This window comes from Cuculus canorus, chromosome Z, assembly GCF_017976375.1.
Source record: "Cuculus canorus isolate bCucCan1 chromosome Z, bCucCan1.pri, whole genome shotgun sequence".
NCBI classification, from domain to species: Eukaryota; Metazoa; Chordata; class Aves; order Cuculiformes; family Cuculidae; genus Cuculus; species Cuculus canorus.
In genome coordinates this window covers 63,533,605-63,556,978 of record NC_071441.1, presented here as the reverse complement: position 1 = coordinate 63,556,978, position 23,374 = coordinate 63,533,605, and the positions used below count along the sequence as shown (strand labels likewise).

Sequence of the window (23,374 nt, the reverse complement as noted above, 5' to 3'; positions counted from 1 at the left end):
CAGCAGTTTGAAGTGACTTAGTCTGTAAACTGGACTTCCATCTGTTGCCATATTATGCTTTCAGGATCTTCACAGGTGCTGTCTCAAATGAATTCTCCTGTTATGCTAGAGGATAGTGCCCTTGAGAAACTGCCCCAGCCATGTAGTTCAAACTATCCTTGGATTTTCACACAGGACGGGGCTGCAAAACAGGGTAAGAGTCTTCTTCCATCATTACTTCTAGCTTACACTCAGGACTGTAACTGGGAAGAGCCCAGTATATAAATGTATGTTACGCAAGCAGAAACTATGAACAGAAAAGATGCAATCCCAAGGTATACAAACAGAAAGTGGACTTGACCACTTGATACCTACCCTTTTCCATTCCCTCTCCCTTCATTTATGTCCACAGCAAACTGCTGCAAAGAGAACCGCTGAAAAACTGAGCTGCTAAATGAGAAGGGGCAGAGGCTTGAAAGCACAAAAAAGTGGAAAAATAAGGTAGAAACATGTCTTGGAAATTAAGCAGAAAACAGACACTGCTAATAAACTGAAGAAAAAGTAGGTTATTTTTTAAAGAATGATTCCTCTGCTAAGAATGAAACACTTACTCCTTCAGCTGCTTAGTTAGCTTGACAACCTGAGAGGCCAATGACATACATGTTTCCACAACCACTAAGTAGCGGGAACACATGGTGTGCCCATGTCGCTCAGCACTTTGTGACGGTTTCTCTCCCACATGGTTTTGCATGGTGACATTTGCTCCATATTCAACCAATGTCTGTAAAAACACAAAAAGAAACATTGACACCTCTTAGTGTATTTCTCTACTGTGACTTGTGGTCAACCACAAGATAATTGGATGCAAAGCACTCATGAATAATATGCTTGAAAATGTTGGTCTAAGGTAACAAAGTTTGAAAATCAGCCACTGACAAGTTTGTATGCAGTCCGAAATCAAAACACCACTAAGATCTAGCACTCAGATACAAAGATAACATAGAAGAGCAGGCTGTGGTTCACGAGAACTGTAAAAAGACTATACTTCTTCATTTGCAGTTCTACTGTGTTTGTTTTCTCTTTAGTTGTTTGAACAGCATATCATGACTTCCAGCGTTCATACAGTGAGTGGGACTACCAAATGAAAACAGAGGACTTACATTTAAGCACCTATTGATTCTCTCCTGAGCAACAATAATGAACTTTTTCAGATGCATCTGTCTATCTGTTACTGAATATTGTGCTAACTTTGCACAATGCAAAAGCAACTTCTCTGGACAAACTCTTCCACCTCAAAGTAAAACAAATCACCACCCTCAGAGTAAAAAACTTCTTCCTAATATCTAAATCTACCCTCTTTCAGCTTAAAAACATCAAAGAAAAGCAAGAAGTGAGAGTTATGACTCTGCTGAAAGCAATCTTACAGTTTGGAATGTGATAGGAATGTCACCTACTCATGGAGGCAGTGAATTAGAGGGTTGGGGAATCACTGACAGCCTGTGACTCTCCATCTTTTGTACCGCTACTTATAACCTCCCTGCTTCCTTTATCACTTCTCTCTTGTTACCAAATCATTCACTGTACATTGTTTTAAATTAGACTATAAGCTTACTAGGCAGAGGGCTTATTTTGTTTCATAGCACAACAAAACATCAAATGCACTCAAGACTGTGAGGTGTTAATGAAGTAACATTACTAACTTAGCATGTTTTTGTAGACATTAGAGTTTTCATAATTTATTTCTCATGGCTTCAGATGAACATAAAACACTTGCTGAGTTATATATTTATGTGTAATAAAATAAATGAGAATTCTAAGTCATTTATTATTGGTCATTTGTCATGGATAGAATAGGGCTATTGTCTTTTTGGTTTAGTTTTATCCATGAAAACAGCCTGCAGACATCACCACTTTGTTCCAAGCCATCTACTTTCATTCCTTCCTCAAATGCACTGAATATCTTTATAAGGCACTGTTGAGTTAGCAACCCTAAGCACTGCTCCCCACTAATAAATCATAAACATTTCTTCTATCCATTTTTTTCCAACTGATCATAGCAATTTTGTAGAATACAGTAATAAAACCACGAGATACAGCACATATGTGATGATTTGTTTATTTCACTGTCATAACGTTTGTCCAGGGTCCATTTCTGACATCTTTAAGACAAAGACATATTCCATCAATGAGAACATGCAGAGGTGGTCATGTCCTCCAAATCTATTTGGCTACATTCTTTTCAAGTCTGTTCATTCAGCTCAACTGTCACTTGTTTTTCTTTTTTTTTACTTCTCAAACAGGCTTTTATGGACTTATGACTTTTCTGTGTCCAGATATATGAATAGACTGTTAGAATAATGACAAGCAGCTATTCATGTGTAGATTCAGTATAACAGCATGCGCAAATATATTTAGCTATCTGAAGAGGATAGTTAATGAGAATTGACTAGCTGTATTTCTTTTAGGGTTGAATGAATACAAATCGTCTGCATTTGCAGTGGCCTAAGAGGTGTTGTGGATGAGTTCATGTATGGTAAGAGGAATACATCTTTATGGATGCATATCTGAGTCCTCAGACACTTGAGAATTACTACTTCTTAGCCATGATTTTCCTTAGACTTGGTTTGATCACTTTGATTTCAATTTCTTGCCCTTCTGTTGTCATGTGGTTATTTATTCTTTTATCTATTCTTCTCTAGTGACTAATTTGTTTCTCAAATACCTTTCTGCAATCTCCTGAAATAATGTTATTATTATTATTCCCCAAACACCTTTCACTCAAAGTGATAACACCAAATACTGAAATGTAACCCAGTGGTTTCCATGTAATCCTAATGGTTCCATTAACTTTGGTGGACAGTGGGTACACCTGCATTAAAAACGAAGTTGAGATGACTCACCTAGGCATCTAGTTCAAACCTACAGGGGTTTTTTTTGTGTGTCTGCATTGAATACTGTATGTAGAGTACCCAAACTGTATCTGTGTAACCCTCAATACGACAAACTACTCTTTTTCAGCAGCTCTACAGAACTGTACTGCTTTCAGTGCCCAAGCTAATTCTTTGAGAATTAGTTAGAAATTACCATCATACTGCACTGTTTAACACAGGTACATTCAAAGACTACAAGTCTGGAAAAGATGGTTTACTCAAGATAGAAATCCTTCCACAAGGAAGAAATTTATCTGTTACACTTCCCCTAAGATGGAGAGCTACAACTATTCATTGGAAAGAAACAGAATGAAATTATCAGAACAGTAAGAATAGTACACATATCTACACTGGCTGCGCTTTTGTACCATAAAAATATACACATAAGCTCCTTATGTATAAACAATATAATCATCTTCTTGCAATACAACAGTTACTTTGGACTAACAATAACTGAGAACTGAAGCAAAAAAACAGAGCTTTTTGGTATTTCAGTCTAAGTCCTTCCTTCTAGTGTACTCTAACGTATCAATAATATTACCACTTTTAAGATCTCCTATAGTCACTTTCATGATTGCTGTCATTCAAGTTTGATGTAAAGAAGTTCCTGATACAGCTGTCACTTTACCTGTATGCATCCTAGATAGCCATGCTGAGCAGCTATGTGAACAGCAGTATTTCCATCTTGATCAACTTCATCCAGTGAAATCCCCTGTTCTTGCATAAACTGAAGAAGCCACAAAAGGATTTTCTCCTAGGGGGTTGGGGAAAGAGATGTCACAAAAAATAAGAAATAATGAAAAGCTAAATATACTATAAGAATACTAGTACTGTCATCTGTTACTAATACTGTCCAACAATTCCTTGTTTTCAGTCTCTGTTAACTTTGTAGGACTTAGTGTATCATGAGTCTGCCTCCACTTTTCTTTTCTTGCTTTTTCCCAAGGAAATAAACCAAAATACTTCATTTGTTTTACAAAAAGACATAATTGGAAAAATATTAGTACTGTAACAGATTCTGAGAAGCTGTGCATTAAACAGCATGCATGTCTGTATGTTGGAGAGGAAATCCAAGGCAGAGCAGCCTGTGTGTCTATTTGAAAATCAGCTTGTGAAATCTGGGGAAACCTCACAAGCCTCTTTGGAAAACTTAAAAGAGAAGTACATGCAGATTACAGATACGAGCAATTAGATTCTTGATATCAACCATCGTGTCCCATCCCTGTGCTGTTGTGTAAGAGGAGAAGCGACACAACCAAACTCAGGATATATCTCTGTCCTAAGCTCTTGATGTATTGACTAATTGACCACTTGGGATGGGGAGACTTGGACCACAAAATATGCAAGTTAGACTACATAAGCCAAAACTGAGGTGGTAATTTAATTCTTGTTAACATCGTTTTCTGTTTGTCCATGCAGGTGTAATACACATATAAATGGGTATTCTTTTCTAACTACGGAGAGTTTATATACATGCACTTAGCTTCATTTATTTCTTATTTTCACAGATTTACTTGGAAAAAATCTTCTTTCTGGGAACCCACCATGGCTCTCCAGATTAAATTTAACGTGCCCTGCTGAATGTGATACATACTGAAAATCTCAAAGAAATCTTTAGATTGCATAAAAAAGTGAGGTCCATTAAAGGATAGTGGACTACAGCTGTACTCCCAGTTTTTGCATCTGAATAGCTGAAAACAATAAACTACTTTCTAACACATTTCTTATTATCTTCTGTTGATATCTATCATCTTATACTAGCTAGAAGCTCTAGTTCAAAAGGGTTTTGTGGATTCTAGTGTTGGTGAGGCAAACACCAATGCACAGACTTACCCTGCAGCACTTCAGCAGCTTCAGTGATACAGAAGTACATAATTGCCCACAGTAAGATACGTGGGTCTGTAAAAGTGAAGTGCACCTAAATAAAATAATACTAAGAGCCTCCCTAGGACTCTGATGATATAATCATGTAAGAAAGAGAAAGAATAAAAATGAGGAAAGGACAACCTAGCTAGGAACTTTGAGTATAAACCTCTGCTTTGGTATAAAACTACCACAAAAATTTTAATGTCAAGGAAAAGGAGATGGCTCTTCAGACTCTTTTCGGTCTCCTCCACATGATTCTGCCCGTTCAAGCAGCTTGATCTCCGCTTACTACTTCAGAGGCCTAGTCTGCCTGGAACCTATCTCCTTCATATTCCACTCTAACAGCAGTTTTATTTTTATTACAGGGTGAAGGGATAGGTATTTTTACTTCTCCCTGGCTGAATGCCCAATAGAGCTGACAGCCAGCATGGAGACTTCAGATCATATATCCCTTTTGAAATACTTTTGAACAGTTTCTCAAGATGCCTGTGGTGTTGGCCAGCAGTGAAGAAGGATTACACTACTCTTACAAATTGCCTGTATGTTTTAATAGTTAAAAGAAAAATATTTTAGCAAAACTACTCTGCAGAATTGGAAGACAACTATAGCTTTGAAATGACATATTTCTTTGGAAAATAATAGGGACCAGAAAGTTGAGCATGTTCTGTAATTTTACAATCACAATCAGCATGGATCAAATGATGCTTCTACTCATTTACCTTATCAACATGAAATCAAGTGCCTGGATGGCTAAATGCAATCATCTGTACTCTAGAACTCTCTGTGTAGCAACTGATGACAGGCACAAAGTTGGATAACACTTAAAACTGTGTTTCTCTCAAAGTACTATGTTTTCTAACAAATGTATCCTTGACAAAAACAAAATAGAACAAAACAAAACAAAAACCAAAAGAAAATAAAAGAAAACGAAACAACTATTTTCTATTCTCTTCACTTGCATCTAGGAAAAATGAAAACATCATACATCAAAATATATCACTTTAGTAATACATTATGCAGTTGTTCTTAAGAATAGGTTTATAGTCATCACTTCTATTTATTCAGACAAAATGAGGGATAGTAACAAAATAATGAGATTATAATAAAAGAAAATACTCAGGTATTTGTTATGCAGCAGGAACTGATAAATACTGACAAAATATTCAGCATATCTGATAATATTAAGTCTTACAATGGTCTTATGTTGTAGCAATGGTTAACATCCTTCTGGCATATTCTAAACCTACAATAATTCAAACCTCCATAAAAAAAATTCTGGGAAAATGTCACAAAATTTTGGTTTGGGACTGATGGCAGATTTTGGCTCCATCAGCTGACTTTTGCCGTAGAAAGAACAACTAACAAACACCATTTAAATCATTGAATGGACTACAAATGGGAGGATTAGCATGAAGAGCACTGACTCTACAGCTAATCCTAGTCCCACTACTCAATATTAATCAAATAAGCTGCTCTTCCCAATGTCCCTTAGGAGAGAGGAGTAGAAGTGAGTGAAAACAAGATCTTAACCTTACAAAAACAACATTAGACAAGAAGGCAAACACTAAGGTACAAAAAAAGGTGCGTTGTTACCCATCTGCATATCTGAATGTCTCACATTCCTCCCCATTGCACTCTCCTGCACTGTGCCACCATAAAGCAGTGCAGAGCGCCCCTCTGAGGTCCTCAGTCATCCTCTAGCTCTGGTTCTCCAGAGTCCTGTGGAGCCCTTAGTCACAACCTACTATGTGCACCTAGGTCGGCACTACCATCTTGTAGTACCAGCTGGCACACAATCTACCATGTACCCATGATTTATCCGTGGCATGCAGAGTTGTGCCAACAACCGTGGTTGCTTCTTGCATAATCCAAAGGTTAAAGAAGACCTTGCTAGGAGGCGTGTTGTCCAGGCTACAGATTGACTTTAAGGCCTTCTCCTCTTCCATCAGATGAACTTATGCATCACCTCTTTCATTAGATAAATACAATATTGATGTGACATCTTTAAAGCCAGGCTATGACTGTGGTTTGATTACTTTTAACATAGGAGCTCTGCTACAAACTCCCTTTTGCTGCCCATTCTAAATGAAATTTATTGAAGAAAAATATGGTGTGCATGCCTAATGCCTGGGGAAACAGTGGATGGACTGACTCTTTTAGAAAATGATCCAATAACAGGTCTTTCCTGTAAAAATATTGCTCTTGTAATTCTGCCAAGACCAGTGTTTACATGGATTATCTCTCGTTTAAGTAATGGTAAATTAAAGCTTCAAGGATAGTGCCAACTATGCATTTCAACTTCTCAGAGATTTTTCTTCTTAACACAGTTGGGTAAGATAGCCTGGCACCCCTTCAGCCTCAACATTCCCTCATGTTTGCAAGATGTTTATGGATGAAAAAAACAAGATAACTGATATTAAATGTGAACTTTCTTTGGCATTCATCTAACTAAGGGAATTTGGCAGTAATTTATATATCACCTTTTTAAGTTTCACGGGTGGCTGATTGTAGCTGGTGTTTCTTAACTGGTGGAGCTTCCGTCCTGCTCTGAAAAGAATCTACATAAAGTGTGCCAGATCCATTCTTGGCAGCAGACAGCAAAGCTCACTGAAAAAAACCAAAGCTTCACCAGATTTAGTTTGTATAAATACCTTCAGAGATGAGAACAAAATTAAACTAATCAATTGAAGATATGAATTTAAAGTTCACATGGAACTTTCTCTTCCAAACTTTTTTTCCCAGTAGCAAACATGCGTTTCTCAAATCCAGTTCTGATCCGGCTCCCAGCTTCCCTGTATTCAGTGCTAGGTTTAAAGGCCAAACTTACTAGAGAAAGCAGGATACAATCAATTAGCATATCCAGCATGGTCCTAACTTGCACTGGTAACAACTAGTTAGGTGAGTAGAGAAAAGGCAATGGAGGTTCTTGCACATCATGAAAACAAGGGTGTCTGTATGGCTGTGCAAACAGCCAGAGAAAGGGTAGACTTCTAGCTTCGTAGCCTTCGAAACCTGCCCCCTCTCTTTCCTTGCAACTCCAGTAAATTCATGCTTGGACGGGATCAGTTAACAGTAGAAACATATCACAGTAATTGTAGGGCACTGAATGGGACAACCAACTTGTACTGGAAAGAAAAAATTAATTTCCTTAGTGGTTACATTTTGACTCTTTTACAAGTAAGAGGAAAAAAAAGTATTAGCACAAAAATAGTGGGCTTTCTGCATTTATACTTAATATCTATTAAAGAAACTGGGTGATAAAGTGGCTCATCTGCCAAAGAGATTAGAGAACAATAACTGATCACTATTCCTTGAGTAGTAAATCCTGGGGAAGGTCCTTTGAAGAGGGGTTATTGTAAGGCCTATTTAGGAAAAACAGACTTTGTGGGATGAGAATGTGGTGTGATTAAGTGGTATATGTTTCCCCAGACATTAGCAAAGTATCAAAATGCTGCACTTCCATGGTTTCTCATCATTAGATTTACCTATAAATTAGATGTGGAACGGGATTGGTTTACAACACATTTTTATATGCAATTCTCAATAAAACTGGCTAGAGCTAGACAGATGATGTTCAAGTTTCACCACACTTCATTTCACTGCCAATATACTGAATTCCTAAATTGCTATAATTTGCCAAAATTTTTTGAGAATGGTCTCTCCTGGAAACAGAATGTGAACTATTTCAAAATGTTTGATGATCTTCTGATGTGTCCTAGAACTCCCCTATGGTTCATGACAGTTGATCATCCTAAATGTCTTTGCGATTGATAGGCTGGCCTAATATGCCAGCTAATCTTCTCCTAGACATTACTTAAAGCTTAAAAAAAAATTAAAAATATATACTTAAGAGGGAGAATACTGAAAAAAACACATAGACTCAGTGGGAAAAGATTTTGTTATACTTGAACTAATTAAGAACATCTGCAATTAAAAAACTGTAAAGACATTTTAAATTGAAATTCTGGTTCAAGCATCTAAATATCTATTTTAAAAAGTAAACGAAAGTCATACCTGGCCATAGCAACCTGCATAATGAATAAGGCTTGGATAGTCTTTTGAGCAACTTAATTCTGCAATAGCTTCTGTTTCACTCACCATCCATCGAACGCACTCCAGCTGACCATTCTAAACAATAAAAAAAATTAAATTCCAGCCGGTTCAGTTCTAAACACATGTACAAACATGAAAAAGCTTATCAGAACTACTAAAATGTTCCGAAATTCCAGTTTATTTGACAATCTGTTCTTTTATCTGTTCTCATGTAATGTACTTGTTTATCTCGCTGTCATGGATCGATTACAGTTTGGCTATTGATTATAGCAGAGTGGCAATATGAAAGTGGCAGTCAAATAGTATAACATACATAATCTGTCCCCTATCCTCGGACTGTTTAGAGTAAAATCATAGCTTCCATCACTTGTACAAGCAAGGCTCAATAAGTACATGAGAATATTTGCTGGAGCAGAGTGAATGGTTTCTATACATACTCCAGTCTTCACTGATCACTAATTAAATGCATACTTCCTAAGTTATTCTTGCATATGTATGATCTGAACACCTAATCCTCACGGATAAGAACCTACCTGTAACAGATACTGTATGAAAACTAAAAAGGAAATGGTTCTTGCCCTGAGCACCTTTTACAGCCCAGTCTTAAGACTGCCAAGTGGCTATGCACACTCCTAGCAGTTTGCAAGTTACCATGAAGTGCGATGCAGATGCTGTGGAAGCAGGTAGAACTAGTGTAAAGGCAAGAGCTTTTAGCAGCTTCTCTTGCTGCATCCCCTATTTAGCAACAGTACCCTGGTAAACACAGATGGCGTGACCTACATTCCAGCCTGCTCTTACTTAATATTTCAACTCTAATGTTCAGAAAGGCTATTACATCCTTTATTGCTGAAGTTTTTCAATTGCTCAGTCAAAACATCACACAAGTCAACATATATAACAAAAAAGATGTTTGTGTGCATAAAACTGAAAACGTTATAATGAGGAAAGAAATATCCATTTCAAAATTCAGTTTTGTTTTTATATAAAAAAGAAGAATATAATAAATAACCCATTCAAAACTATATAGGAGAAAGAAAAATCGGAATAAAAATGTTCTTGTCAATATGACAATGCAACTGGCCATAACACAACTCCATGTTCACTCTCTAGCTCATAGCTCAAAGTCAAAAAGACGTTTTTTAACCAAAATAATTAGTTTTAGTTAATTAATGCCTTACTGGAAAATGTGATACTTCATCACTAAATTGCCAAAATTCTGTGTCATGGAAATTTACAATCCCGGATAAAAATTTTCTTTTGTTTTGATAGCTATCATTCCTGTGGAACATAGGTGCATGTTCTGCATGGTCTAAAATTAAGGGAGTTATAATGGTATAAAGTAAGAGCAAGAAATATAAAATCTGTTCTATCAGCGTGCAAAACCACTCTGGGAGTAAGCATCAAGAGCTAAAAAGTTCAGTTATGCCAGATTATTTAAAGGCTCTCACAAAAGTTCTGTGATCCAGGGCAAGTCCAACATTGTACGTCACCATGAGAAATTCTTGTGCACGTCAAAGCATGATCAAGTACTACAGAAACTAAAGGAACCAATTATTAAACAAGCCAACCCTCCTGGAGAAAAAAGACAAAGGGTTTTATTGGCTTATAAAAACATTATATAGCTAGGTTGAAAAAACAAGAAAGAAAATTATTTCCAACAAAAATTGTACAACTTTAAATTGGCAGACTATAACTATTCAGTTGTAAAATGAGCCAAGGCATTGAAGCTACATACCTTACTTTTATAACAGCATTTCATTTTTACAACTAGATATCAGTTTTATTTTATATTCACATGGCTTGTCCCAGAAAAATAATAATAATAATAAAAAAACAACCCTGAAACCTGCACCAGGGTCCTAGCTCATTGGAAAGACATCCCAAAGACACAACACTGCAGGCTGGAATCCACCAGTCCTCTGCCAGTTTCTAAAGTTTTCCTGACAAGCAAGTAAAAATAAAAACCCCGTAAGAACAGGAACTCTTGCATTTTACCTTGCCTCTTTCCTTCTTTCTTCATACGTTATTTACTGGCTAAAACAAATGGCATTCAACAATTCAATCTCACTTACGAAAGAACTAGAATCAGTATGGTTAAATTACCAGTCTTCCTGTACACCATGTTTTATTCTAGTGCAGCAACACCAATAACTTCCACATTTCCATACATAATAGGTTTTCCTGTAAGCTCTGAAGTTAACTTTTGCAGTTTCTGTCCGGTTGTTCTGTAACACGTACATTTTAATTTCGATGCAATGTTCTAGACAACCAGTAAGTTTCACCTCCAGTAGTGGATAAGAGTTTTTTTAGCTTTGTAAAGATGTTCTCACACTCATTTTACAGGATTATACCTGTATGTATAAAAAGCAAGAAACTGTTGTGGTCTTTAAAAAAAACCCCAAGTCTGAGTTAACTGAAATTTCCTTAAAATATATTAAAAGAACCTTTTTAGTCAGTTAATATATATGTACTGATAACAACATATCAAATGCCAATGTTATACAGCTGATATTGTATCCTGCAGAGTAATGCATTTTTATTTGCTTATGTGGTACCAGCCAGCAGTTCTTTTTACTCTCACCTTAAAAATGCTTGAAAAATAACATCCTGCTGGATGTATAGCTTACTGCCATTACACAAAGAAACTAGATGGCCTTTATGTCACATTACAATAGAGATGAGTTACCTTTATAGCCAATCCAGCTGGAGTTAGCTGTTCAATGTTTCGCTCATTCAAACAGTCTTCACCCATCAAAGAAGTGAGATGCTGCAGGCATTCTGCATGTCCCTTTGATGCTGCTACATGCAACAGATTGTTGTCACATTCATCATGGATCTTATCCAGGTTATCCGCTGCTAAATGTGGCTGTTAAAAAAGGCATTACATTAGTTACAAGTAAGGATAAAAAGACACAGAATATTAAAACTCAGCCCAAAACACATCCCAAACATAAAGACGTTTCCCCACAGACATATTATCATTCAAAACCAGGAGCTTTTCACTTCACTATACAGAACTTGCTAATATTATTAGCAAAAGGATACACACAGGATGCTCATCAACTTGATTCGCCATTTAGTTTCTCTCCTTCTCAATTGTTATACAACAGTGAAAGATCTTGAGTAGCTTTAAGTCTCTGTACTAGTTTGATAAATGAAGTAGCTATAAAAATACCCCCATTTTTATAATTTCTGCCTATTCTGCATTTGATTTCTCTTCTTTTTTTTGCATGATATTGATGCGTAATTGAACAGAAAATATGCATGACTCCTAAAAAAAGTTCCTGATTAATTCTACTCATCACAAAAGTGGCAGCTTGCATTAAGCACAATCTAAAATGTAGTTAAAACACATGACAAAGACTTTTATATGATAGCTTGTTTCCATGAAAAAAATGTTGGAATATTTACCTAAATTACTACAAAACCATGACCTAATATATCATTTCTGCCCAAATCTAACTTTGAGATAAAACAATTGAGATCAAACAATATAGAGTTAAGGGGTAGCAATAAGTTCCTAAGAGCTGTGCAGACTTGCCAGAGTACTGTTCAACAAGTCCACTTCATTCAGTGGTTTTGACCTTTCTGGAAAAAATACGCATTTTCTTTCCATCTATTCCTACCTATAATGGCCTCTTTTCGCCTCCTAATTCCTTCTGCCTAAGTCCTTCTCCCCCCTAATTCTCTTCTGTCTCTGTGTAGTCTTTGAATATCTGCCTTTGTTCTTGCTGTTATGTTAATAGAGTGCCTTTGTGCTTGAGCTAGACTGGTAAACAGACACGCTAAACAAAAATCTAACAAAACCCCTTCTTATACATACACTGTGCCTCCACCAGTCGTTCTGAGTGGAGATCACATGCACTGCATCTTTGTGTTAACTTGCATTTAGTTACTTTGGAAACCATCATTGATTGGTGCTTGATCACAGTGCTAGAATTTACTAAAAAACTTCATATGGGTCAGAGGCCAATGAGGCTTTAGAGAAAGCTTCTGCCTGGGAATGCTGCTGCAACAAGACAGCATAAACACTCCTGAATAATAATCAGAATACAACAGAAGCCCTTCTGTTCCCATCATCAGCCTCTAAATAACAACTGAGGTAAAGCAGCAGTAACTGAACAAAACAACCCACAAATGTTTTGAAAAGCAAAATGCAATTAAGATTTAAATTTGATATTTGAGTGATCTCAACAGTTCAAATGCCTGCCTTCTCCATGATTTCAGTGTACTGCATAAACAAGCAATCTTGGACACCCTGACACAAATCCAGTATCTTAGTTTTGCTACATATTTGATTTAAAGATTAAAACTTTCCATTTGAAAGCCCATATGCCCAATTTCTAAGGAGGCATATCAGATGAAAAGGGCAGCGATTCAAAATATGCACTTCATTAGCTTTGCTGGATTAATCAATCACATCACAGATTCTACATGTTTTATGAAAAAGATGATACTTACCAGTAAAGATATCTGGCCTTCCTTTACAATGTTTAAGATGCTCTTAATTTTTTTCACCTCTTCGTTCCTCTCTTCTGTGCCCCCTGTACTGCTCCAGTTCATACTCAGTTCCTCTAGCTGCTTGCTTTCTGCCACTGCTGTCTGCAGGTGAAAAGTCCTCAGGTGGCAGTTTGGCATAGTCTTCTCAGTTTTGTGAGCATGAGGATCAACAAATGTCCTGCTGAGGAAGCCCTTGCCCTGGGCTTCAGATTCATGGGTTGAGCCACACTTAACTAAAGGCTGGGAAAGCTCTAATTCTTCTGTTAAATGCTTATGCTGATCAAGCACAATGGGCTGCGTTTTCCTCAGCTGAGAGCCTTTCACAGGAGACAGCACACAGAACTGCATCCCGCTGGCAGGCGAGTTCTCTGTGTTCCCTGCAGAGCAGGTCTTGCCGCTAAGACCATTCACTGTTGAACATACATTCAGAAGTTTTTTCTCAGGAGCTACCTTTGTAAAAGGAACAAGTTGCTGGCTTGATTTAATATAAGGCACATCCAAAATTTCATCCATATCCAGGTCATAGTGCTCCAGCTCTCCAAGCAGAACAGTGGGCTCGATGTTTTTGCTTTTAAGGCTCTCTCCTCCTGGGCTCTGGTCATCATTTGGAGGTATAGATTGAGAATCACTTCCCTTCTGGTATTCTCCCTTCTCATTCTTCTGGTCATCACTTTCATTGTTCTCAGAACTTTCTGGTTGGTGCTTTAATGGAGAAACCCTCTTCACTGGTCTAAATTTATTGCACACATCTGCAATTCCTGTTGGTTTCTGTGCAAGAGTTGAGACTCCACAGTTCCAGCTGCTGCTGGAAACTAGAGAAATAGAGGAATGTGATTTAAAAGTGATTAATACCAGATATGTGACATGATATAGCATGCTTTAAAGATACACCTGGCCAAACACTGCAAACACAAATTACATGATAATATGCTATATTCGTATCTAAGCAGATTCAATGGCATCTCTGGGAAAACAGCTGTAGAATTTGACACTTCAGACAACAAAACTTTCTTCAAACAGGTCATACATTTTAACTATATACATATAAAATAGATTTAATGAAGAAATGGACATCAATAATGGTCTAGTGGAATCTACAGTGGTCCTGCCCAACTAAGCTAGTTTGCACTCCACTTTTTATTATTGCACGGAGATGTATTGCAAAGTAGGATGATTTTCTGGGAGGTCAACAAAAGGGTTAATCTAAACATTGTAACGGATTTAACAACAGTAACAATTTCATTTTTAAGGCCTGCTACCTCTGTGAGAAGTATTTTTCATACAAGAACAAGAAGTTCACATTAACAGTGACTGAAAACTAGGACTGTTCAGCTTGGAGGAGAGTTAGAAGTAATCTTATCCTTGTGTCTAATTACATCACATGAAGCTATGAAGACAAGTGAACGAGCCTATTCTCCAAGACACCAACTGACAGGCCACCAGACTATCAGCATGAAGTGATACACATGATATCCCATCAAGAACACTTTTTTACTGTGAGGCTGGTCAAGCAGTGGTACAGGCTGCCCATAGACATAGTGGTCTCTCCATCACTGAAGATACTTAAAATCTGACTGGATGCAGTCTGGGCTTTAATCTGCTCCAGGTGACTCTGCTTAAGCAGGGCCATTGGATCTCAAGTGGTCCCTGACAACTTGACAAATTTTGTGATTCTCTGATCTCAAAAATAAGCCTACTTGTTCTGGTATGATGTTTCCTTTTTCACTTCTCCTCTGTATGCTGGGCTTCTCTATCAAACTTTCCAGCCCTCTTATATATACCCTACATATTTATGCACATACACAGACACAGCTCTGGACCTTCCAGACAACTATTTCAATGCACTGCAGGATATCAAGTTCTTTGCAGTAGGAGCTCAAGGCACCTGAACTCTTAATCCTACTGAACTTGCACTCTTTCACACAGTCTCAGCTGGTGATATTTATGATCTCCATAATCAGTGAACTCTAGCAAAGAGTTTTCCTTATTTTGTTATTTTCAGTTGAGGGGCGGCGCTAAAACCACTAAAGGCAGCTTACAGGCCTCTTTCAATGTACATTAAGAGTTAATTCATTCTGAATGTCAAGAATACTGTTTAAACAAAGCAGATTTATTACATGTGCTAACTGCCTATCAGTGGGATCTAATTTGTGGTCAAAACACATAATTTGCCATGAGCACCTTTCTAAGAAAACAGATATATATACTTCTAGGGTAATATTAATGTCTGAAGTGAAAGATTAGTATAGCTTAGTAGTTATGGATGTCTGCAAATTACCTTAAAACTTTTGGAAGTGCTTAAGAATACATTTCTGAAGAAGAAATAAAAATAATAATAATAATCAAAAGGCATGTAACTTAGTGGGCCAATACAAAGAATGCACTGTACTGACTTATTTATGTATTGTATAAGAGTCTAGGTTCAAAGGCCTACACTTTTATGTTGGTTTTATTTACATGTGAAATTTTTTCCAAGTGATACAGGGAAATGGATACCATATGTTTCCCAGCTGTTTTGTTCTGACAGGAACTATTAAGCACTCAGTATGGAAATGAATTCTGTCTGAGTTTTATGAAAACACTGCTTTCAACACAGGGGTCTAGACAGAGGAAAAGGCATCAGCATTTTGTTTGTTGTCACTTTATTTAAGCTCCCATTTATTTTGTTGGTTGGCTTTCTCCACTTTCTAAGCTTAATAACACACATTTACACAAACCACTGCTGATAAAATTGTAAAATAGGACACTGCAAAGAAGCAATGACCTTTATTACAAATCTGGCTTGGATCATTGTGAAGTCATGCATTTCTCTTTCCTTTCATTACAGTTAGAGCAGAGTAAGGTACTTCCATTTCTTTCACTACTTTTTTTCCCCAGCAAGTCTTTACAAAAAGCAAACTGGAACACCAAGAAGTTAGCAATATTTTTACTGACTTACAAACTTATTCTTCACTTATATGGGATCATAAATTCACACTCCATTTAATAAAGGATTATAAAACAGATTTAACCACATAGCAGCAGGGAAAAAAGCAAGTCAACTGGTAGAAATCATTATTCTTTGTGCTATTTTCCACTTCGGTGCTGTACAGGCTACATCAGCACTTAGGCAGCTATAGCATGGTTTCCCCTACACAACACTGAAACCACAAGCCAGAGTGGACCAGAGCATGGCCTGAATCTCTTCCATTTTGCTTTCATATACTTGCTCTTTAAAGACACAAAAGCAAGTGCTGCCTATGTACTCCAAATCAACAGTACAGCAGGAGTTATGTGAGTAGTCTTCAACAGCTGCTGCAGGGGAAAAGCCTCCTGCTCATCAGTGCATACATATGAACTCAGGCGGGGGCAATCAAAATCGTGTTTGATTCTTTTATAAACAGTATAAGGATGGTCTGTAAAGGATGGTTTGAGTTTAAGACAGAGAACTGGAACGTGGAGCAGTGAAACAGATTCTCGGATTTGACAAATCATTCTAGTATAATCTTACATAAACTCTATCTCTTCAGTGCACCCGTATCTTAAACACAAAGTGATGAAAATTTTTTTCCAACTATCCTCTCAAAGTTATTTATTTAACTTTTATTCACTAATGTAAGAGATTTAGACAATCCTGTGGTGTTGCTGATGTAAACAAAAGAGAAACACAAAACCTAGGAAGAATTAATTCACATAAGTAAGGAAGTATAGTGCTGCCTAATAGACCTGAGGTGCCAAAGCACTTCTTTGGCACTAAAGAAAACAATATCTGATGAAAACATACAAGGGTTAAATTGTAATAAGTAGTTCTTCACTACAGATTATGCTCTGTCCTCTGTTTGAGGAAGAGAAAATGCAAAATGTGAATAAAGAGGCCTGTAGGCTTATTTGTAGTTTCACTTATTTATTTATTTATTGATTGATTTGTAGATACCCTAGAACTACTGAGGACCAATAATCAGAAAAGGGGACAATTAGGAAGCAACACTGCTTGCAATTTAATAACTTTTTTTAAAAATTTTATTTATCAAAATTTACCCTGAACTTTCCAAAAAAGGTCCTTACAACATGTTTCCAATTGGAAGCATCTGTTGACTTCAGAGCATTTTTCAACATCATCTCCGTATCTAGGGCCTGGGGAGGTGAAGGGGAGTTTAACCTGGTATACAAGCATCTGTACAATTAGAGGGTAATGAGTGTTGTCCAACCATCAAGACTCCCTCATGCAGAGATGAAACTTTATCCTTGTAGGGTAGTTTCTGTGGTATTTACAATGTAATGCCAAACACTGGAATACCTTTAAACTGTCCCGAGTATAAAGAAAATAACAATTCAGTTTTATTTCAGCTCTATAAGGAAACTACTCCTGAAATTTATTGCTGGTGTATGAGCAAGAGCCCTACTCTCTGGCATATGAGTACAGTTACTTTCTTTAAATGGTGTTGGCTTCATGAAGTTTACAGGACTGGTGATGCAAATAGAGGTGGGAAAAGGCTCTATATCATGCATCAGTACCATTACAAAATGAATGGACCACAGCACAGAGGGTATTGTAGATGTTGCTGTGCCAGATTGTCAGGAAACCAGAATGACTCACATTCAAAGATCACTGAAGCAATGGTCAAACTCCTAACAGTGTGTTTCTGCCACCGTCACCACAAACTCATTTAGCTTTATGCTTTGACCAATGTTCTATAGTCACAAACGCTGCTTTGAACAGCTGCGACACACCACAGGCAGTGGTGCTGCCAAGCAGGAAAATCATAGAATCATGGAATGGTTTGGGGTGGAAGGGATTCTAAAGAGCATCCAGTTCCAACCACGTGTCCAAGCCATTGGCAGGGACATAGCCCACTATACCAGGCTGCTCAGGGCTCCATCCAGCCTGGCCCTGAACACTTCCAGGGACAGGGCATCCACCACTTCCCTGGGCAACCTGGGCCAATGCCTCACCATCCTCATCGTGAAGAATCTCCTCATAATATCTAAATTGGTTGTAAAGATCAAAGTAATTTGTGAATCAGTTGTCAATTGAGTTTATGTTGGTCTACTAGGTCACTTGACACCTACACACCCTTTTAAAAGATATTGGTTCACTCCTGTTCTTCTGTAGATGACAGTGATATTTATTGCTACACGGTCAAGGAAATCCTTGAGCCTTTTTAGCTTGCTATGTCTGTTCCTTTTCAGGGAGGACAGCAATATCCTCCAGTCAACTGTGTTGAACCACTGTGCAGAAGGAAAACTGGATGACTTCTCTTTACCCAAACAGTTATCAATCATCAATCGCACTAAAGCTTCTACTTGATCTGACCCTGCATCCAGACTGTGCTAAATCTAAATTTCCTGTATTTCAGTCTTTGTTTTCTGTGAACTCCACACCAGTGCAGTCACAAACCACAGTAAAACCATGAACAAAGGAGAAGAATATGCTGGTTTGGCCCCAAAGCTGATAGTCCTGGACTATGATAAGACTATCTGCTGATTTCATCATGCCTAATATATCTTTCAATGATCTATTGAAAGACCATTTCAATAGACTCTGAGGTGGAATCACAGCTATCTTCTGTTGACAAAGAAATGGGAGCACTATGCTTCTCTAATTATACTTCACCCAAGAAACCTGGTTATAGTGTTCTTTATTGCAGTGTTCATTTAGAGGATAGGTCCTTCAGCAATCTGTTGTAACTGCAAGTGCTCCGAGCAAGGGGAGATGGACAAAATAGCCATCAGAGGTGCCTTCTCATGTAAGTTATGCTGCGACGAAGTTATAACCACCCTGAAAGAACACTGCAGCTAGTAGCAACACTGGAAAGAAACTGCAAAACTGACAAAGACACAAGAGCAGTCACTGTTTGGGGGATTTTACCTCAAGAGCAACTCAGCATGTACTTGGAAACTCCGAGTACACAATACCAGTAGATACTCTCTGTCCTTCCTAACAATACAAAAAGAAGCTTCTTTACTATTTAGGCTTCAATTGCTTACCCTCTAAAAAGGGTAAAGAGGAGGACCTTGGGAACTGCTGACCAGTCAGCCTCATCTCTGTGCCTAGGAAGATTATGGAACAGGTCCTTTTGGAAGCTACGTGAAGGCATATAGATGACAGGTGAGTACAGACAGTCAGTGTGGCTTTACCAAGGGAAAATTATGCCTGACTAATCTTAGTGGCTTTGTACAATGGAGTGATTGCATCAGTGGACAAGGAAAGAGCTACTGATGAAACTTACACCAACTTCTGCAAGGCCTTTGAAACAGGGCTGTACAACTTTCTTGTCTCTAATTTAGAGAGAGAGGTTTGATGAATGGTCTATTCTATGGAACAGGAACTGGCTGGATGGCCAAGTCCAGAAACTTAACAGCTCGATGTCCAAATGGAGATTTAGAGCGGTGTTCTTCAGGGTTTTTTATTGGGACTGATATTGTTCAATATCTTTATGAAGACACAGACAGCAGGATTGCGTACTCCCTCAGTAAATCTGCAGATGACACCACTTGGTTTGCTTGAGGAAAAGATGCCATCCAGAGGGGACCTTGACAAGGCTTGACAACTAGGTTCATGTGAACCTCATGAAGTTCAACAAGGCCAAGTGCAAGGTCTTGCACCCTCACAACGAAGGTGCAGGGACACTAGAACAGGTTTCCTGTAGAAATTGTGGATGCCCCATCCAGGGAAGTGTTGAGAGTGTTCAGAATTAGGCAGGATGGGGCTTTGAGCATCTGCTCTACTGAAAGAGGTCCCTGCCCATGGCAGGGGGTTTGGACGAGATAATCTTTGAAGGTTCCCTCCAACATAAACCATTCTAGGATTCTGTAGTTCTGTAAAAGAGAACAAACTCTGTCAGGTTGACTTTGTTGTTACCAAAGGATGAACGCATTCAAACTACTCTCCTTTACCTGAAACGCTTCCTCCTTGCTTCATAAATTCACTTACCGTGGAGTTTACTCCACTTTCCATCACTGTAATCAAGGAAGCCAGGGATTAGCATTAAAAGCTGCCAATACCTATTAAATAAAAATTTTTAAATGCAGTATTTTCACCATCTTGCTCATGTATTATACAATCATTTGAGGGCCTGCAGTAAGTATACACAAATTTTCACATTTGGAGTTTTACTGTCCTTTGAAAGAAATGCCTGAGCTTCTTCCTTGTGATATGATTTTAACAGACTCTTGAATCAATTAAGGCTTGTACTCATTCCAGGTCCATTTAGAGCACTGTGATTCTAACTCTGCATACAGGCACTGAGGTGTTGCCTACACTAGAGAAACCTTTAGAAAACTCCTCCTGGTTGTTAGCGCAAATTTATCTCTAACACTGGCAGTAATATTGGGGCTCCAAGCGATGGAGAAAGGGATGTCCCTCACATATCAATAGATAATCAAAACCAGTTCTGGATATCTATTCACTGTTTTATCAATATTGCTGAAACAATATTTAACAATTTTAACTGAAGGTGGCACTGTTTTACAGTTTTAGTATATTAATAACTTCCAGGATTATATTTCAGGATTCTTTAATGTAAGCTTTACAGCATGAGAACCTGAATTAAAGAACACTGCACAGATAAGAATAGAGGGGGTTTGTTCCCACTTAAATGGAATTTGAAGCCACTGTAAAGAAGAAAGAAAGAATAAGCAAGGCAAACAATTCATCCTTTTAAACAACAACATCTTTTACCAGGTAATTCAAATTCTAATACCAGTTTCAGTGAACGAATACGTTTTCTTATCTTGGCTTGAGAAAGAACACCACAAAGCTAAGTCTAACAAAGACAATATAGAAGAGGTAAAGAAAATGTCAAAATTAATAAACTGGGTTTAAACTTGTCCAGATTGACCTAAGGATATGAAAGGGAGGAGTAAAAAAGTTGTACTAAAAAATCACAAGAAGCCATAAAATGGCACAAAATACGTTTATCAGGAAAAGGGAGGATGTGAAATGAGGTAGGATAAGAGATTAAATACAGCTATAACAAGTGACACTGTATAGTAATTATTTTTTTCTGAGAAAATTCTTCAGTATACTACCAAGGAATTGTCCAATTAATTCTGTATTGTTTCAGACATATTTACACAGGAAGTATCTGGAGCACAACAGACTCTGTGAATTTAATGTCACATAAGACTGCCTCCAAATCAAGTTTTATTTTAATTTCTCTTACAGCTAAAAATATACCAAGGGCTTGAGACAGAAATTGAGTGCAATTTTATATTCACTGATTTATTTATTTTTCTCAAATCACAAATTTACTTTCTGAATAATTTTGTGAATGACAGTTACTTTGCGAATGAATAAAGCAGTGCAGAACGAAAATTGCTGAACATTAAAGGTGAACTTGCTTGTATAAAACTGTGAATAAAGATCTAGAGTAGGATATTATGGTTCTCATTTGAGACATACATTTAATGACAACCAAAAGCCTTCATAGCTGACAGAATAAACTCCAACAACGATATGGCTTAGTGAAGCTTGTTGAACACAGATGTCTTGAACCATTTGCTCAAGTGGCCTCAGAAAATCTGCCCAGAGAGAAAGCAAGCAATTTCATGCTTAATAACAAAGGCATAAAGGACTGATTTCTGTTTAAATTCATCATTCCACATCACACAATGCCAGAAATCAATGGGCTGACTGGCTAATACTTCATTTCAGAAAAACAAGTTAGCTAGATACATTTTTTAAATACCCTCTTTGATTTTCTATCTTTGAAGAAGAAAATGCCCATCTTACTCGTTATTATGCTAGCTACAAAGACCATCCCCTTGAAGAATAATAGTAGAGAAAACAATCATCCTTAATCACTCCTTATTGTAGATAAAGTAGGATTTGTCCTGCACCTTTTCTCCAATCCCAAATATCTTTTACCTCATAATCTTGGGGTATTGAGAGATGTATTTTGGCTTCATGGATCCCTCAAAATTTTTCTAAATCAGGACTCCCTAAACCCAGGGAAGTACACACAGGAGTCAGGTCTGAGACTGTACTGAGTTCATGACTTTCAGGCACACATTGCAAAAGGGTGAGGGTGAGGAACTGCAGCACCTTCCCACTACTTCAGATCACTGGCCAGTGCCGTCCAATAGAGATGACAGTAGGAACTTGCGGAGAAGAAACTACACGTAGGGAAATCCTTTCTTAGAATTTCTCATCTCTCTTTGTCCAAAAGAACAAGTAATTTGAGCACAAGTTACAGGCAGGCAGAAGTAGTTAAGAAAAAAAAAAAGTCTGTTTAAAGGTCTATGTAAAATGCTTGAGAAAGCATAGTGACTGGTAAACACTGGTGTGTTTGCCTGGGATTAAAAGTACTTAGAGTAATTTGAAAGCAATGTAATCAAACACTTCCATACGTTACTAACATATTCAACGCTTACATGAAACAGGGAAAGAAAATGGGATTTACAAGGCTATTTACTAAACTTATTGGCAAACAGTGAATAATAAGACATCATAATATCAGCTATACAATTAAAAAATGTAATTCCACAGAGATGAACTGTCTGGTTTAAATCTGTTCTAATAATCTTGCTGGCAAAAATGGTTTTCAGCATATTTATACGTGCTCTACAGTTGAATCATCTTCTCTATAATTTTGTCTTAAGTGTCTTAGCAAACTAAATATTTTTCTGGGACAAAGCTGGCAGAGAATTATTTTTTAGATTATTAGGGTCCTCACATATCTAATCCTATGGCTAACTTACGCTTAACTTTTAGTTCTTTAAGAAAATGTCTTGGATAGTTCTACATTCTTCTCTGTTTTAAGGAATAAATGCAACCTCTAACTGAGCAGAAGTCAGTCTGAAGTATAAAGCTGGATCAGCCTGTTGTAAACTGAGTTTTTCCGTGTGTAATTACGTAAATTGACAATGGAATACAGAGATAAAATAGCATGAATATCATGCATAGTAAAGATTTATGATATAATCATTCTTCTTCAAAACCAGCACATAGTAAAAGTAATTTGGGGATAATTTTTTTAATTGGTCTAAAATATGAGGAAGGCAAGTGACTGCACCAAGAGCAACTTATGAAAAATCAACATATGGGGCCTTACATACAGAATCAC

General features: G+C 37.4%; 1 protein-coding gene across 3 annotated transcripts in view; it reads right to left on the bottom strand.

Moving 5' to 3' along the window:
• The window catches only part of SNCAIP (synuclein alpha interacting protein), an 85,518-nt gene that overhangs the window by 13,632 nt on the left and 48,512 nt on the right, over positions 1-23,374 (bottom strand). For all 3 annotated transcript variants that reach the window (XM_054054689.1, XM_054054691.1, XM_054054690.1), the window contains exons 4-8: positions 13,290-14,140; positions 11,515-11,694; positions 8,790-8,903; positions 3,538-3,663; positions 591-760 (exon numbers count right to left, since the gene is read on the bottom strand). In XM_054054689.1, coding sequence (XP_053910664.1) covers positions 591-760; positions 3,538-3,663; positions 8,790-8,903; positions 11,515-11,694; positions 13,290-14,140 — 1,441 coding nt within the window. The remainder of the gene's footprint in view (positions 1-590; positions 761-3,537; positions 3,664-8,789; positions 8,904-11,514; positions 11,695-13,289; positions 14,141-23,374) is intronic.